Raw genomic sequence first — 19,491 nt, 5'->3', positions numbered from 1 at the left:
TCCTCTACCAAAATTGTGAAATTCATGGCCCCGGGGTCAGGGTTCATAGGTGCTAGGGCGGGGCTATATAGATCATATAGCGAAAAAGCATTATTTCTTTGAAAATCTTCTTCTTTGCTCCTGGGCATTAGATAAACAAACCAAGTACATAGTTTTGTTGAATAAGGCAGCCTCTTCCAAAATTATGAATTTCATGGCCCTGGGGTCAGGGGTTTTAGTGCTAGGGCGGGGCTATATACATGTAGATTATATAGTGAAAATGCATTATTTCTTTGAAAATCTTCTCTGCTCCTGGGCAGTAGATAAACAAACCAAGTACATAGTTTTGTTGAATAAGGCAGCCTCTTCCAAAATTTTTAATTTCATGGCCCTGGGGGCAGGGGTTCTTAGGTGCTAGGGTTGGGCTATATAGATTATACAGTTAAAATACATTATTTCTTTGAAAATATTCTTCTCTACTTCTGGGTATTTAATAAACAAGCCAAATGCATAGTTATGTTGAATAATGCTGCCTCTTTCAAATTTGTGAATTTCATGGTCCCTGCCCTCCTGGGGCCTGAGGGTTGGGGCCAAAACCACTAAAATTAATGCAATCTTTAAAATTCTTCTTCTTTACTCCTGGACATTAAGCAGTCAAACTGTTTGCATGATTGTAATCAGCATTGAGTCCTCTACCAAATTATGAAATTCATGGCCCCGGGGTCAGGGGTTCTTAGGTGCTAGGGTGGGGCTATATACATGTAGATTATATAGTGAAAAAGCATTATTTCTTTGAAAATCTTCTCTGCTCCTGGGTATTGAATTAAGTATGAAAGTTGTTTCGTGATACTCAGGTGACCTATAAGGCCCGTGGGCCTCTTGTTAGTAAACAAATTGGGTAAAAATCCTTTTAAAAGGCAATTTCTGAAGAACAGAAGGGCAGGCAAATAGGTTTCTGAGGTAAGCATTGTGGCCAGGTACGTCTAATCTTTTTTAAAGATACAGTAAAACAATTTTTATAACTGCTTCGTTTTCTCAGGTATTAAAGGTGCAATGAAATGTCCTCATGCAGTGTACTAGAAAATTGTTTAAAGTCTCTATATGTAAATGATTTTTTACAATATCATATCTAACATATTTTTTTCTGTTTATGAAATTGTTCGTGATGTGTTGTTCTATGCTTCAGCCACAGGCACTTGTTTCCGTAATAATTTTTTAACCCTTTGTGTCATTAATACCAGGATACTATGGGTTAAAAAATTTATTACAGAAACCAGTATCTGTGGCTTCAGCATTTAAAATGACAACTGCTTTCGAATGCATATCAAATGTGGTGTTGTTGGTAATATAGATACATGTATATCCATGTGTTTTAAGAAATCCCTAAGAATATCAAATGTTTTTTCATGTATACATGTACATGTACCTGAGTGCAAGTAATGTACGTAGAATTGCTACCCCGCTATTGTACAAATACCAGTATGTATTTTGTACTCAATAAACTTTTTAATGAGGAATTGTCTGATTGTTTCTTTTACATATAATGCTTCCAAAATCCAAATCCAAAGGCTGTAGTGAGATTCTGTGGTTAAGATTTGTCCATTCTTCTGTTGACTGATAAGGCCAACTATAAAGTAATGTTTGTTTGTTGTCTCCTGACCCAGGATGAAAAAATTTGATTGGTAGGTATATTTAAAAACCAGAAGTCTCTGTCGAGACTGTAGCTCTACTGGTTTGTACTTATAACAAAGGATGAGAAAAGAAGCCATTGCCATCAGACCAAAACTGTAGGAGTAGCGTTTTAAGGGATTTCAAGTACAGAAAATTCTATTTTTAGTAACAATGCAACACTGTTCATCAAAATCAAAAACCAATGCACTATTCTATGTATCTTAGTGTAAACTACTTGTGTGCCAAGTTATATAGAATAGTGCATCGGTTTTTAATTTCAATGAACGGTGTTGCCATGGTTACTAAAAATAGAATTTTTTTGTGAAATTCCTTTAAAACACTACTCCTTCTACAGTTTTGGTCTGATTTCAATATAACTTGGCACACAAGTAGACTACACTAAGATACATAGAATAGTGCATCGGTTTTTGATTTCAATGAACGGTGTTGCCATGGTTACTAAAAATAGAATTTTCTGTGAAATTCCTTTAAAACGCTACTCCTTCTACAGTTTTGGTCTGATTTCAATATAACTTGGCACACAAGTAGACTACACTAAGATACATAGAATAGTGCATCGGTTTTTGATTTCGATGAAAGGTGTTACCATGTACTAAAAATAGAATTTTCTGTGAAATTCCTTTAAAACGCTACTCCTTCTACAGTTTTAGTTTGATTTCAAAATAAGCTGGCACACAAGTAGACTACACAAAGATACATAAAATAGTGCAATGGTATTTGATAAGTACAAACCAGTCTCGACAGAGACTTCTGGTTGTAAGAGTTATGGCCCTTGGACTTAGAAAAATTCCAGTTTATATTTGCAGTTTTCCATTCATTTTCTACAGAGAGGTTGCACATACTGAAATGAAATTTAGTATACAGATTTGTCAGATGAATATCTAGGCCAAGTGCTGTTTTGGGTACAATTGTACCATTTTTAATAGAGTTATGCTCCTTGGACTTAGAAAAATTCCAATTATTTGCAGTTTCTGTTCATTTTCTTTGCAGGGGTTGCACATACTGAAATGAAATTCAGTATACGAATTTATCAGATGAATATCTAGGTCAAGTTCTGTTTTGGGTAGGATCGCACCATTTTTGACAGAGTTATGCCCTTTTTTACTTAGAAAACTTCCAATGTGAGAGGGAGGGGGGCATAAGTGTTTTACAAATATCTCTTGTGTCTGTTGGTTTGAGGTGGACCATTATTAGCCTGTTGGTATGGAGAGGGCAACCAAACAAAATTATGAAGTATATGGCCAAAATTGTCATATTTTTGGCTGCTTTTTGGGAACTCCGGAGTTGAATATTAACTATCTTGATACAATCCCTCCTAAAGGAAAGGCAGTTTGTGTATGTTTAAATGACAATGAAAGGGTTGGGTTGTAACTTTCTGTTATGTCACAATCAAATAAAACTTACACTAACATTAATTTTTTGAACTGCCTAATTTTAAATATGGAAATAACAAACCATATACTGTAGATTCCTAAAAATACACCTGCAATTAATTATCGCGTAATTTTTCGAGAAGCTGTACACGCGAAATAAAATTACCCGCCTTAATTTTTTATTATCAATCAACTATTAACGAATTATTATTCTTACGATTAGGCATTAAATAGCTAGTTTGCAATAATAAGTCTCGCAAAAAAATAAGGAAATTACAGTAGTCAACAATCTAATTAAAATCAGACTTCTTAGATCCGCGCTGTATACACTCTTACGTACGCAGACTTGCATACGGTGCGGATCTAAGAAGTCTGATTTTAATTAGATTGCAGTAGTCAAGTTCTAATATTGATAGAAACAATACAAATCAGGAGCATGTGGATCAAACACAGATCTATAAACAACAGGAGTGGGATCAGGAGCCATGGAAGAGAAAGCATCCCTTGTTGATCGTACATAACCAGGGCTCTCACACCCATTTTTGGTACTGGGGCCGGGGCCATTGAAATTGGGAAAAAAGCGACGTTTTTATAAAAATTGGGAAATTTTTACCAGTCATAATTTAAACTTACATCATTGTCTTGCTCTTAGTAGAAATATTTCTTCTACACTGACAACAGTACTGCAGGGATCAAACTTAATTTTTTGACCACTGTAGTAAATATCAGCAGATTTATTTTTACTATCAAATTGTAATTTTGAACTTTTCCTAGCATTTTTTCTCCCTATAGTGATTCATATAAGATTTAAATAATCTATTAAAAAAATAATAATAATTAACCTCTTCAAAGCATTTAGGCCGTTTTATTACAGATGAAATCTGAACAGATAACAGAGTAAATCAGTTGTTTAATTAAAAAAAATATCATCTTTATAAATTTAAAATTAAATCATTAAATACACTGGGGATATATTTTTTGGAAAATTACATAAATTTCTTACTCAAGTTGTTTTAGAGATGGTAAGTATTTTAATGGAATATCTAACGTTACATTGTATCTGATTGTATTTACCATAAAGAAAGGAGTGGAGGAAATTCGAATTTAAAAAAAAAAAACGATCGTTTTTGGAAGTAAATTATATTAGGTAGCGCTGATATGGGGATTTATAAACTGTGGGAGCATGGTACCTATTTTTTTTTTAATTGTTAGGGAATCTAATAGCAAAATAGTGAATAAAATACCTGTAGGCCTAGTGCTTCTCATTCAGTCTTGGTAATCTGAATTTTTTACAAGACCTTTTTTTCTCACAAAAGGTGGCGAACACAGGTCGCTTTTAACTCGCCATTTTTAATTTTAATTCTCATTCAAAGAGTATTTTCTATTAATTTCGAGCCCTGACATCATAGATCTTCACATTCTGTGACATGTTGTGAATGAATAAGTCGTACCTACGGGAACCAGTCAAACCGTTCCCCACGAAAACCGTCCCGGTCAAAGCGTTCCAAGATTTTGGTCAATGCGTACCATGATTTTGGTCAAAATGTCCCCTGATTTTGGTCAAAGCGCCCCCTGACATATTTTATAGAAAAACGAAGTTTCCAAACCGCCCCCAAATTTTGGTCAAAATGTCCCCTGATTTTGGTCAAAGCGCCCCCTGACATATTTTATAGAAAAACGAAGTTTCCAAACCGCCTCAAATTTTGGTCAAAATGTCCCCTGATTTTGGTCAAAGCGCCCCCTGATATATTTTATTGAAAAACGAAGTTTCCAAACCGCCCCCAAATTTTGGTCAAAATGTCCCCTGATTTTGGTCAAAGCGCCCCCTGACATATTTTATAGAAAAACGAAGTTTCCAAACCGCCCCCAAATTTTGGTCAAAATGTCCCCTGATTTTGGTCAAAGCGCCCCCTGACATATTTTATTGAAAAACGAAGTTTCCAAACCGCCCCCAAATTTTGGTCAAAATGTCCCCTGATTTTGGTCAAAGCGCCCCCTGACATATTTTATTGAAAAACGAAGTTTCCAAATCCCCCCCCCCCTCCCCCAAAATATTGGTCAAAGCGTCCCCAAATTTTGGTCAAAGCGCCCCCTGAATTTTGTTTTTTTTTATATAAAGGAAAACGAAGTTTTTTTACACTAAAATCTATAGTTAAATTGGTCAAAGCGCCCCCTAAAATAATTTTTTAACAGTCAAACAACTTTTGAAGTTCCCAATTTTGGTCAAAGCGTCCCCAAATTTTGGTCAAAGCGCCCCCTGAATTTTGTTTTTTTTATATAAAGGAAAACGAAGTTTTTTTACACTAAAATCTATAGTTAAATTGGTCAAAGCGCCCCCTAAAATAATTTTTTAACAGTCAAACAACTTTTGAAGTTCGCTCAAAGCGCTACTTATAGAAAATTTGTGTTTGATACCCCAAAGTTCTAAAGCGCCTCAAACTCCATTTTTAAACGGAATTTGCCGTTACATGTATATTTTTTCCTGACGTCCCAGAGTCAAATTTTTTTTAAAATAACAGTTGATGCTCACATTTTTATAATCTGTAACTTTCTTTTCAACACTACAGGTTATAAATGAATATCAGGATCCATAAACAGGCATCTTCAGTCCGTACGGTGGATACGATCAATGAAAAATTCTTAATCAAGCACAGAAATTTACAGATGTTATTGACACCTAGGTGACACTGTTTATGTTTAAACTGAGTAGCTATGTATATTCAATCGACCTTCGGAAGTACCGCATGACCACCACCACCCTTCCACATGGTCATGGATAAAAGAAAGAAATTACAAGTGTAATTCATACGTAATTTATACAAAACAAATTGATTATTCTTGTCCAATTTTTTTTTATGTAGATCAAGATGTCATTAGAAATTTAATTTTTTTGTTTAGAAAAACAAATCATTTCTGGACTTATAATCTACTAGTAATTAAAATATTAAAATTAGTAGATATTACGAATCCGCTATCACTTGTTAGGAAAGTTATATCAGATTCGAAACGTATAAATTTAATTAGATCGCAGAATCTCTTGCTAATTTAGCGTATGTAATATATTTTGCTCACGTCAGACAAGCTTTTAAGGAAGCTTATATTTGTATGATATGTTATTGCTGAAATGCAATGTGATGTATACACATATATAGCAGAATAAATAATAATAATAAATGAATATGATGAAATAAAAGTTTATAATCTATTCCTATATTGAATTATTAATTTATGGTATAATGAACATTGATGGGCAAGTGTATGTTATCGTCAACATTCTCAGTGACTAAGTTAGGTTGACGACCAATCATCATAGGGGAATAGATGTCAAACTTCAAAAGGCAAAGGACCGACGAACCCCAAAAAGGGCCATGTCAGTTCTTACTGGTATATTGTTATCAAAACATTGGGGTCTAAGGGTTTCAACACTGTGTCTTTGAAATTTCCTGCATACATCAGTCTGATTGGTCAAATTGAAATTAACCAATTACATAATTTTCAAAAATTGAAAAAGTATATAATGAGACAAATTATACTTCCAAAATCATTCACCAAAATGACTTCCTGCACTCTGTGTAAGAAGACGGTAAGGCCCCGCCAACACGCAATCCAGTGTGATGGCTGTGAGAGATGGACCCACAGAACCTGCAACACCGGTAAGTTTATTTATCCTTTTTTTTTCAGGATCGTTCATATCATCTTCGTGTAGGGATTACCTTGGCGGATTACAGGACAGCCGTTAAACACCAAACAGATTTGGCGTTCATATGTTGCCTATGTAAGGACAACGACGACCAGGCAGCCCACACCGACGACGACCAGCCAGCCCACACCGACAACGCCCAGCCAGCCCAAGACGACGACGACGACCAGCCAGCCCACACCGACGACGACCAGCCAGCCCACACCGACGACGACCAGCCAGCCCACACCGACGACGCCCAGCCAGCCAAAAACGATGACGACGACCAGCCTACCCAAGACGACGACGACCAGCCAGCCCACACCGACGACGCCCAGCCAGCCCAAGACGACGACGACGACCAGCCAGCCCACACCGACGACGACCAGCCGGCCAAAGAGGACGACGACGACCAGCCAGCCCACACCGACGACGACGACGACCAGCCAGCCCAAGACGACGACAACCAGCCAGCCCACACCGACGACGACCAGCCAGCCCAAGACGACGACGACCAGCCAGCCCACACCTACAACGCCCAGCCAGCCCAAGACGACGACGACGACCAGCCAGCCCACACCGACAACGCCCAGCCAGCCCAAGACGACGACGACGACCAGCCAGCCCACACCGACAACGCCCAGCCAGCCCAAGACGACGACGACCAGCCAGCCCACACCGACGACGACCAGCCAGCTCACAACGACAACGCCCAGCCAGCCCAAGACGACGACCAGCCAGCCCACACCGACAACGCCCAGCCAGCCCAAGACGACGACGACGACCAGCCAGCCCAAAACGACGACCAACCAGCCCGTGACATCAACACCACCTTCGACCATCCAGCCCGTGACATCAACACCACCTTCAACCATTCAGCTCAGAACACCACCAACTCCATCATCGATGATGATAACCAGTCGCGCTGTACTATCGGCCAGCCTGCCTTTGGAAGCACCAGAGTTGGAAATCAAAGTATACAGTAAGTCGTAATAATTTTTTTGAGTCAAATCTTAATTTAAGATATTCAATCCCTAATAGGATCAAATTCAATGAAATTAAATACATAATAGCAGATATGTAGGCATGGAATACTCAGATTATTTAGACATAATTCCCATTTATTAACATTAGTATGTATAGTGGATTGTGTCCTAAACTCCTAATTTATGACCTTGAACTTTGGTAAGAGTTATCTCCCCTTTTTTAATTAATAAATCAATTTTAAAAAATTAGCCGGTAAGAAATTTTTTCATTTGTCATTCAGCTTTAATGATTCAATGCATCTTTGCACCTCAGGATTTGTTGATATTCAAATTATTTGAATTTTTATTTTGAAAAAAAAAAGACTTCATCAATGTAATCATTGTTAATTAACTACTGCTTAATTAATGACATTTTTAACAATTTTCTCACGGACAATCCTTTTCTGTAATAAAATGCTTTAATATAATATCAGAGTATTATGTATTTGACAGACATTTAAGGGTAGAGAATTTGGTCCCATTAGGGACTGAAATCATTAAATAACTTCAATTGATTGATGAACGAAAATTCTCTCAAGATATATCATTTTCAGGTCATCAATGTCAGAGGGCCAATTCGGGCGGTTTACAGTTTCCATGGATTTGCACGTACCAGAGGCCCGGCTAGACGAAACGTACGTGTTACGGCACCACGAATTTTCTAGCGACTCTGAGGATGACTCTGGGGATGACAACGTGGACAGGTAGCCTTTTTTAATACATAAAATTTATGTAAATTATATATGTGTTAAGGTACATTGATACTCTGATAAGAGAGATAACTCTTGGTGACACAAATGTCTATTCCTTTATAAATTCAAGTTGAAGTGCCTTTTTTTTGCCAAATTTTGCCCCGCAAGCTATGCTGTAATTGTTTGTATTTTATTCAGCTTATACTTTTGCTGTGGAAAATCATGAAAGTTAAAGAATAATTTCATATGAGTGAGCAGAGGGTTTATGAACCTAAATTTAATAGAGAAAATGTGTCATTATATTGGTATCACCTAGCTCAGAAAATATTGTACAATTGTACTCTTTAAATTGCAGTGTTCCTGAGCAGCCGAGGAGGGTCTTGGATAACACAATATTGCGGAGGACACCACCGCCCTTTGTAGACCAGTCTTCCGAATCTTTTGGGCCTATCGACGACGTACTACAAGACGTGGAAGAGTATGATTTACATTTATCATATATTATTACACTACGTAAATTAGTAAAATTAATTTTTTTATCAATCTGTTATAGAGAAGAAATGCATCTCACATTTTAATTGAAGTTACTTGTATATCAACGCTCGATTTAAGCTTGTATAGAAGTACATGTATAAGCTGTTTTCAGATCGGTGGCAGCTGACGAACCCATGGAAGTGACTGTGGATCGACCCATTGAGTACCATGTGGAGGAGACTGGGTCAAACCAGGGAAAGCGGAAACTAACAGACAGCAGAGGATACTCCTACACAGTCAAGGTATAATCAATGTTCTCAAAAAGTTACAATATGTAATCACCTCTAAAATGCGGGCAATAAAATACTGTTTCACATGTAACTGAATGTTATATAATAGGGAATAGTCAAATACGGTATAAATTTTAAAATCTAAAATCCATTTAAGTGAATTATTGTTCATTACAAAAACTCTGTTTATTACAGCGAATGCGGAAGAACAACACAGTCGTCGATTGGTGCTGTAGCGTTAGATCCAAAGCTCTCCGATGTCCAGCCACAGTGGTGCAAACTGGTGACATCTTCAGGGACGGACCAAAAGACCATGTCCATCCATCCAAGCCAGGGTTAGCAACTGCAGTGAAGATAATGTCACAGGTGAGGAAGATTTTAATCATGAAAAGTAATATAAAGAATTGTTGCTCACATTTTTCTTAAATGTATTTGGTATGTCGGTAAAATCCCATAAGATTATTTATGTATTCATTGTACTTTGTTCTTCAGGTTAAAGCTCGTGCCAAAAAAGAAGTGTTCACTTCTGCTGCCACCATCGTGCAGGATGTCATGAGAGCCAATGTTGAGACTTCTGCACCCGACTTCAGTAGGCCTGACCTAGACAATCTAGTCCGCAGAGCCAACAGAACGCGGGAGAAGATGAGGCCAAAACACCCCGTTGACTTGGCTGATTTCGAGGTAACTTAGTATTTATCGCTTTAAGATGGCAATTTTTTTTTTACTAGTTTCATAAATATTTACTAGTATTTGTATTTTTTTCATTATTGCTGAAAAGAGTTGTGACATTAGGGTATGTCAAACTAAAAAAGAAATTGGAAAGACTTATCAAATTATCCTTTTTTTTTTTTTTAGATCAATCTCGATTTTCTTCCGGAAAACTTTTTCGTCGGCGAGGCACGCGTAGACGACCGGCGCCACTTCATCTTCGCCACCCAGGACGGTCTGCAGACTCTCTGTGGGGCCAAACGGTGGTACATGGACGGGACCTTCAAGATTGTCCGGGCCCCTTTCTACCAACTTCTGACTGTCCACGCCTTCATCACATCGGGCGACGTCATGAAGCAGCTCCCGCTTGCCTTTATTCTTATGTCTGGGAAGCGGAAAAGGGATTATAGCGGGGTATATATTTTTCTCTCCATTTGATTAATTCATGTTATTATAGTATATATCACATGTTTATGTTCATAAACATCGTATATATCACATATTTTCAGCAAATCAAAAAAAAAAAAAAATGTGTGAAATGTCATCATTAGCATGTCAATGAATTGCACTGATTTTTTAAAACTTATTTCAGGTCCTCTCTGTTCTTCTGGAACACCTGCCAAGGCAGCCCAAAGTAAACAGCGTTGTTGTTGACTTTGAGGCAGGCCTTTGGCAAGCCATTCGGGAGACCTTGCCAGACCTTGACATCCATGGTTGTGTCTTCCACTGGACACAGGCTGTCTGGCGGAAAGCGGCATCCATCGGGCTTTCGGCAGCTTACAGGCACGACGACGGGACGCACGAGTTGATAAGGATGTGTCTTGGTCTGCCCTTCCTTCCTTCGGCACACATCGGGCAAGCTTTCCAAAAGCTTCGGGAGCAAGCCTCAACCCCCCTGCTTGAGGTATTGTTACGATTTTTATTTTTCATTTAAAAATAGTAATAAATACTTAAATAGTAATAATAGTAAAAAAGTAATAAATGATTTAATTAAATTGCATATTAATAAGTATATCCTTTACAAACATTAGGAGCTGATGGTGTACTTGGAGGAGACCTGGATCAACAATCCCCTGTGGCCCACCCACTCATGGTCGGTCTTCAGGCAGTCCATACGCACCAACAATGACGTTGAGGGATGGCATCGGCGCCTCAACGACCAATCTCCAAATGGACAGCTGCCGTTCTATGTTCTGGTGCCACTTCTTCACCAAGAGGCTAACCTGCTACCCCTCCAGCGGAAATTGGTGTCCGAAGGAAAGCTGTGCCGTAGGCAGAGAAAGACCGGGCAACAGCAGCGAATCTTCCACCTCTGGGACCTGTACGAGGCCAGGGAAATTCGCTCCCTGCGGTTCCTAACCAAGTGTGGTAAGATTATAGGCCCCATTGACAAACAGACGTGACTGACCTTTTAAAGAGCCCTGGACATTGAGTATCAGATCTCTACGTCGCCCTGATGCGACATTGCGTGATGCATGGGGATCTGAAACTTTTCTGACTAGCTGACAGATGTTGTAAATACTTGTAAATACTAGTAGTAACTTAATATATTTATCCAACATACCTTTTATGTCTGAAATTAGTAAATGATTTACTTTTTTCATTTGTGTCACAATGCTCTGAAAGATTTTTAATTCGTATTGTTTCAGTAAAAAAAAAAATCATGCATTTTTTTTTTAGCAGATGGCATTCATTGTTCATTGAATTAACCATGCTTTTTCTTTCAGGAATTATTTTAATGTTTCCTTAAATCTGTCTTATTTGGAAAATACTCGCATTAAGCATTTATCCAACATGTCTTTAATTAGTATTTGAATTGCTTTTTCCAGTGCTTTGAAAAATATTTAATTCGTAATGTTTTGGTTAAATTTTAGCTTAATGCATTTCTTTGCCGATGACATTTATTGTTAATTGTTTTATAAACCATGTTTTTCTTTCAGGATTTTTCATTTTCTCTTTTTTTTTTCAATTTGTCTCATTTGGAAAAAAATTATCTTACCTCTGTAATATTATACTAGTAATTAATAACGGTTTGGGAAATTTATTATCATTTTTATTTGGAATAGTCCGTATAAAAACAAAAAATACTATTTATCTTTTTCAGTTTATTTGTTTCATTATACACTCTTTTTAATCATTATTTTTCTTATGTTTCATTATTTCATTTTTAGTCAAATAAAATTATTTGCATTGTGAAGTTTGTGCTTGTTAGAGATTCGCCTTTGGGTTTAAATTATTTCATTTTTTTTCTTCAAAATTATGGCTCTTATTGAGAAGGCCTCCACGTGGCAAGAGCTGGGCAACGGTATCTTTTTTTTTCTATTATTATAAATTCATTTTATGATACCGGCAAACATTCTCAGTTTTTTTTTTAAATAATAAATTTCCTTGTGCTACATTAAAATAAGAATCAAACAAAATATAAGAATCAAACAACACTCTTCTAGTTAGAACCGTTTTTGTGCATGTGTTTGGAAATTCAACGATCATTATTTATTTGGGTTTAAATTTTTTCTTCAAAATTATGGCTCTTATTGAGAAGGCCTCCACGTGGCAAGAGCTGGGCAACGGTATCTTTTTTAAAAATTATTATTATTATCAATTTATTTTATGATACCGGCAAACATTCTCAGTTTTAAAAAAAATATAATAATATATTTATCCGTATTAAAATAAGGATCAAACAAAATATAAGAATCAAACAAAATATAAGAATTTAAACAAAAAACTTTTAGTTAGAACCGTTTTTGTACATAGATTTTGGAGTTCAACAGTTATATTTACAAATGTATTTGAGTTTAAATTTTTTCTTCAAAATTATGGCTCTTTTTGAGAAGGCCTTCACGTAGCAAGAGCTGGGAAACGGTATCTGTATCATTTTTTTTTTTTGGGGGGGGGGAGGGGGGGTTATATTAAATGATACTGGCGAACATTCTCAATGTTTCCCATAAAATCATTCCATAATTTTTAAAACTACATGTATAAATTAATGGTAAATTAGGGAACGTTTTGCTCGAAATTAGGGGGCGCTTTGACCAAAATTTGGGGACAATTTGGAAACTTTGTTTTTAAAAAAAAAATATGTCAGGGGGCGCATTGACCAAAATCAGGGGGCGGTTTAGAAACTATGTTTTCCTATCAAAACATGTCAGGGGGCGCTTTGACCAAAATCAGGGGACGCTTCGACCAAAATCAGGGGGCGCTTTGATCAACTACGTTTTACACTCAAAATAAGACAGGGGGCGCGTTTACCAAAATCAGGGGGCGCATTGACCAAAATCAGGGGGCGGTTTAGAAACTATGTTTTCCTATCAAAACATGTCAGGGGGCGCTTTGACCAAAATCAGGGGACGCTTCGACCAAAATCAGGGGGCGCTTTGACCAAAATCAGGGGGCGCTTTAGAAACTACGTTTTCCTATCAAAATATGTCAGGGGGCGCTTTGACCAAAATCAGGGGGCGCATTGACCAAAATCAGGGGACGCTTTGACCAAAATCAGGGGGCGGTTTTGTAGTATCATATTTCTATAAAATATGTCAGGGGACGCTTTGACCAAAATCAGGGGACATTTTGACCAAAATCATGGTACGCTTTGACCAAAATCTGGGAACGCTTTGACCGGGGCGGTTTTCATGGGGAACGGTTTGACTGGATTACTACAGACGACTTTCGTTTTCATACTAAACTGGTTCCAGCATATAAACAAACTACCAGTTCATAACACGAACGTCTTTCCTTCATATCTTAACAGTGCTTTTACGACTGTCAAAGATTGCTGTTTTGTTACAGTAATGAATTTGAAGCAATCATAAATTGGGAATTTTTACCCTTAAATTTGGGGAAAAAAGTACCTTTTTCACTTTGGGAATGGGGCCGAATATCGGCCCCAATTATAGAGAATCGAGAGCCCTGAAACTGCCATGTGCTTCTTACCAGGATTGAGCAAATGGAGAAAAATATGTTGATTTAAAGGTAGCAAACCGGTTAATTTTACTGCCCATGTGACAGTAAGCTTATAGCTGTGAATAGTCCCTCTTGTCTGACACTGTATTGACTGAGATGTGGTAGTAGCTAGATCTTTATTTTGTGGGATGTACATGATACCGTATAGCGGGTTATTTTAGCGGGGTGCTAATTTTGGCTTATTTTAGCGTTTTGATGTTAGCCTGCTAAAAATTTAATCGCTATAAAATATTCAGTACTCTTCTTATTGTTCATTTGTAAAGAGTTGAAACACTGTCTCCGCTAAAATAAATTACGCCAAAATTATTGTATATCTTTGAGCTGGCAAAACGCTAAATTTTACACCTGCCAAGAAAACCCACTATACGGTAAATCCCAAAGGCATTACAGTACAATAGTACATATTTATCAATTACATGTAGAACAATTGGAACACAGTCTTAGTCAAAAGAGTACATACATATAATACAGTTGATAATTGATATAAAATTTTCTAGAGTGTTTATTGACAAAAATGTGCATTGTTTAACTTAAGCATGTGTTCCAAGAAAAACATGTTTCATCTGCAGTAGCATCATTAGCCTGATTAGGGATGTAATTTTAAATTCTAAAAGATGTCTGTTATTTTCATCTTCGCTAGACAAGGGTTTCTGATACGCTACTCTGATTATGAGGAGAGTAGCGTATCAGAAACCCTTGGCTAGCGAAGATGGTTCTTTTTGGCAATTTTATAGTTCTCACATTTGATAAGACTGCAGTGATAACAAAATGGCATTTTAAATGTGACAATCAAAAAGATACGAGTCAGTATCACATGCCTAGTAAATTAAACCACAAAAAACAGTACTTGTGCATACACATATTTTTTTGGGGGGTGGGGGTGGGATGGGGGTCATATTCTCTTAATTTTAACTTTTTGAATTTAAGGATAATCTAATTGACAAAAAAATATTATTTTCAAATTACGGATCAGGGGCATTTGAAATAGAAGTATACATAGAAACAAACCCAAACTGTATGAGACAATTATAGACCATGTACATGTGTGTAAGAAGTCCGTGCCCTCGGGCTGATATTGGTGTCTTGGGCTGATACAGGAGGTGGTATGGAAAAGGGTATGTGTTATTCTCTATATAATTATATATAAAGATAAACAGCATTGTCAGAACAGTTACATTGTATTGAAGCCCTTTATCTCAGAATTCTGAGTATATAGGTCTGGAGTACTTTTGAAAAGTCAGCAAGTGGAATGTAATTTAGGTAAATTTTAAAGTATTTTATGTCTAACAAATTATACTCATGCAAAAGTAGCATAAAATTCCTTTCATATGTCCAAAACTATGCTCTAATACATGTATTGACATTTGATGAACTAAAGTTATTTTGAAAAGTAAGGACAAGGAATACATGAAAAAAGTTCTCAAAGTAAGAAGTGTTACCAGGGAGTTATTTACATCAGACAGACAGACAGAGATATGCCAGCTGTAGTGGTCCCTGACTGTTTCTGTGCATCTCACACAAAATATACACTAGTGTGATTAAAATATATTATATTATTATATGATTGAATAATTTCCATCTCTCTGATTGGCTGAGATCCAACTATGTTAGAAAAATATTACGTTGTATTGACTTGCACGTTACGTTCCAGGTCAATACAAGGATTTATTTCCTCTACATTGATCTAAATATAGATTGGGGAATTCCAAATTGATACAAATTGTTTTAGAAAGCTATTTAAACGACTATGATTTTTATTTTCATGTGAACAAAACACAAGCGTATATATATTTTAGGTGAGGGTGGTAAGAGGGGATGCAGGGACCCGGCCCCCTTCCAACACTTTTACTGAACAAACATTTTTTTTTACTTTTTTGCAGTCAGTTTTTTCTGATAATACTCCTTCCTTTCAAAATCTATCCAATAAAAAGACTGACATTATATATTTCTTTCATGGCTACTAAAATTGATTTTAAAAAAATATTTCAAATTGATACGACTGGTAAGGTTTATTTAATTCTGCTACTCTCTTGTATTTGGCTAGGACTTAATAAAATGCAAACAAGTAATAAGCTGTATCATTTTATCAGTGAATCATATAATAAAACAATAATTGCTGTTTTTTCAGTCAATACAATCAGCAATAATTGTATAATATTACATGGAATTATTAAGTGTTGATGAAGTGATCTGCTTTGAATGGTGATAATAAACTAATAACTATAAGATATTATTTAAATGATATATATTAATTTAATTGAGTGTTGATTAAGTACTGCTTTGAATGGTGATAACTAATGAAATATGTTTAAATGATATTATATATTAATTAAGTGTTGATTAAGTACTGCTTTGAAGGGTGATAACAAATTAAGCTTTGTTTAAATGATATTATATTAATTAATAAATGTCGATGAAGTAATGCATTGAATGGTGACAACTAATTATGCTGTGTTTAAATAATATTACATTTGTATATTAATTAATAAATGTCGATGAAGTAATGCATTGAATGGTGATAACTAATTATAAGATGTGTCAGACAGATTGGAAATCTTAACCCAAGTGAAAAAAATCATCAAACAAATCACTTTAAGAAAACACTAATGAATCAGTGATTTGAAGATGATTTGTAAGTGATGCAAATTCCCATGCAAATGAGCTAACAAATCACTCTTAATAAATTGTAAGCAAATCAACCTGAAATCACAATGAAATCACTTTGAATAAATTGTGTAGAAATCACTTCTGTTGAACAAATCGCAAACAAATCACTCCGAAGAAATTGCAAACAAATCATTTAAAACAAATTACAAACAATTCACTTCAGTTTAACAAATCACTTTGAAATCACTCCAGGTGGATACACATGTGTGTGCATGATGCTCATGTAACCATCTCTCAAATATTTGAAACACATGCATATTTGTTGTATTAACAAAAAACTTTTGGCAAGAGTATAATTAAAATATAAACTTTTACTAGGATGTGTCCTCATTAAAATGGCATCATGTATTTTAGATATACACACATGCACTTGGCTCCAAATTCAGAACATATGATATAAGCATTAATTGTTAACTTTTAGTCATGTTGGTAAATGTTTTCTTATCTGAAATAAATATTTGTCTAGACACTTTGAAAAGCCAGTATTTTGCTGAAGCTTATAGCTTTACATAGATTTTGTTTTTAAAAATAATAATTGCCACTGACTTTGTTGTTGGTAGAAGAACAATAAATTGCATGTAAACATATGGAATATTAACTGAGTCTAAGGAGGAAATGATAGCATAATACAGTTATACATACCTTAAAACTGTATTCTGCATGGTTATGGAAAACAGTTTTAACAAAAGAAGAGAGGTATGAATCTAGAACAGCACAATCTAGCTCCTTTCATTTCAGTTCAAATCTGATCAATGAAAATTGGTGGTCGAGTTTCTAATACTGACCAATCAGCAAGCCAGGCGGAAGTTATGAAGGAAATCATTCTCAAATCACTCTGAAGAAGGACCACAAGTTCAACAAATCATTTACAAATTATCCAGAAGAAAGACTAAATTAACAAATCATCTTCAAATCACTTCAAAGAAAGACTAAGTTCAAGAAATCATTTTCAAATCACCTTGAAGAACGGTTAAGTTCAACAAATCATGAAGAAATCACTGTAGCAATTTCCTAAGTTTAACAAATCACTCAGAAATTGTCTGAAATATGGGAAAGAAATCACAAGCAAATCACCCTTTCATAACAAATTGTAAGCAAATCATAGTCATCATTTTGGTAGAATTTGATTTAAGCATGATTTGTTAGATGAATTGCTTACAAATCACTGAAATAAATCACTTTTAAGTGATTTTAGAGCAATTTGTAGACAATTTGTAAGTGATTTGTTTGAAAAATTATTCACTTGGGAATTGATTTCAAATTATTTAGTGGACTTATATGAATTTTTTTTTTAGCTCAACTGAGACCAAGCCTCAGGTGAGCTTTTTCCGATCAAAAAGTGCATGTCTGGCATCCATCCATCATTTAAAAACAGCAAAACCATGATTGCATGTAGTAATATTGATGAAGAAGCATCCTGAGGTAGTATAAATAAAAGTCCCCCCTTAAAACTTTTCAATACTAGTACTGAACTGATGTTTGCTTCTTCCTAGCCAGTGTGCTCAGGTGAGCGATGAGGCCCATGGGGCTCTTGTTTGAAAACATTGAGCAAGTAAATGCAGGAAAATTTAAGAATGAGTGCACTTTAGTGCGTAATTTGAAACCTTTTCGGCTACCCATTTTAATCTTTACATTACAATATATCACTAAATTAATATATGATTATTGCACAAGCATATGCTTTTGATATTTATGCCTTGTCTAATGAATTTTTTGTCATACATATTCCTATAATACCCCGGTAACAGACAATGTCATTGGAAAGAACATGTATAAGCCTCAAATTCCGGAAATTTGAACGGGACCACTTTCGAATTTAAGGTATCCGCAAATAGGCAGACACCCTATATTTACTAATCAATGACCAGAATTCTTTCAAACACCCCTAATGAAAAATACAAAGTAAAATTATTGACATATAATCTTCAAACCCTATTAAAAATTTATGCAAAAATCTTCCATAATTTGATGTTGGAAGTACGATAGATATTGTCACATTAGAAACTTCCAATGACATAAACAATGAAATATGTTCAATGAAAGCGTTTAGTGTATCGAACCGTTGAATGTCACGTGAGTAAAGTGATTGAAATATCAATTGATGACACTCAGGGACCTGTTAATTTATGGTAGTGGCTAAATCGGCCGTAGTTTGGAGACTTTTTCAAAAAATTAGATATGAGCCACAATTTGTCCATTGGACATGTTTAAGTTTAAATGAAAATACCGTACACTTTCTGTGCAAATGAGACCAATGGACAAGTGGCAGCTCAATGTAAATGTTGCTGAAGACTGGTGTGCATACAAATAATAATAGAAATGTGACAAAACTGTTAGACCCCCATCTCAAATGTTAGTGTCGCTCTATCAGCATTATTTAATACTTTCATGTAATACATATAGGATATCTCACATAATTTGTTGTTGGATATGATTTTTTTTCCAACAAGTTGTGTGTTTTATATCCCCGAGCCTTGGTGAGGGGATAAAAACACACAAGTTTCATAAAAATCATATCCAACTACAAATCATTTTTTATATCCCATGTTTTACATTTTGTTTTATACACCACAATCAATGTTTTACAGTGTTATTTTATAGAACTCTACTAATTCATTCTACTTCATAATTATGCTAAAACAAAACCCATTGTGACGTCACAACTGTGGGATACGAAAACAATATCACATGAGCTATATCCACAGGATAAAGGGGTAAACATGGGATAAACCTGCTCTTAAGACATTGTTTTTTAAATACCTATAAAACATAAAGTTAATGAACTTTGGAATAGGGATAGCTTTAGTAAGTGCACTATAGCCTCATTCTTTTGAATGAACTTCAAATGTTCAAATAATTGATATATACCCACGTAAGGAGTATGTAAATTATTGGTAGTTTTACATTTAGAGACAGAGATTAGAATACCCCTTATTAGTCTAATCCATC

The 19,491-nt window shown here is 35.7% G+C and overlaps 2 protein-coding genes across 2 annotated transcripts; both read left to right on the top strand.

The window, feature by feature from the left end:
* The first annotated feature begins 6,658 nt into the window (after window positions 1–6,658).
* Window positions 6,659–8,475, top strand: LOC134243719 (proteoglycan 4-like). The gene is made up of 4 exons (XM_062725951.1): window positions 6,659–6,697; window positions 6,751–7,315; window positions 7,348–7,705; window positions 8,303–8,475. Exons 1-4 carry the CDS (start codon window positions 6,659–6,661, stop codon window positions 8,454–8,456), a joined length of 1,116 nt encoding a protein of 371 aa, XP_062581935.1. The 3' UTR covers window positions 8,457–8,475.
* Window positions 8,476–8,490: 15 nt separating this feature from the next.
* LOC134243739 (uncharacterized) lies at window positions 8,491–11,893 on the top strand. Its single transcript, XM_062725979.1, has 6 exons — window positions 8,491–8,918; window positions 9,087–9,570; window positions 9,697–9,885; window positions 10,060–10,326; window positions 10,505–10,816; window positions 10,944–11,893. Exons 2-6 carry the CDS (start codon window positions 9,403–9,405, stop codon window positions 11,313–11,315), a joined length of 1,308 nt encoding a protein of 435 aa, XP_062581963.1. The 5' UTR covers window positions 8,491–8,918; window positions 9,087–9,402; the 3' UTR covers window positions 11,316–11,893.
* Window positions 11,894–19,491: the final 7,598 nt, after the last annotated feature.

The sequence above is a fragment of the Saccostrea cucullata genome, unplaced genomic scaffold (genome assembly GCF_032062105.1).
Source record: "Saccostrea cucullata isolate Sc308-1 unplaced genomic scaffold, CSIRO_AGI_Scuc_v1 ctg898, whole genome shotgun sequence".
Taxonomy (NCBI): Eukaryota; Metazoa; Mollusca; class Bivalvia; order Ostreida; family Ostreidae; genus Saccostrea; species Saccostrea cuccullata.
Note: the sequence above shows the minus strand (reverse complement) of the source record. Positions and strands in the feature narration are given on the sequence as shown.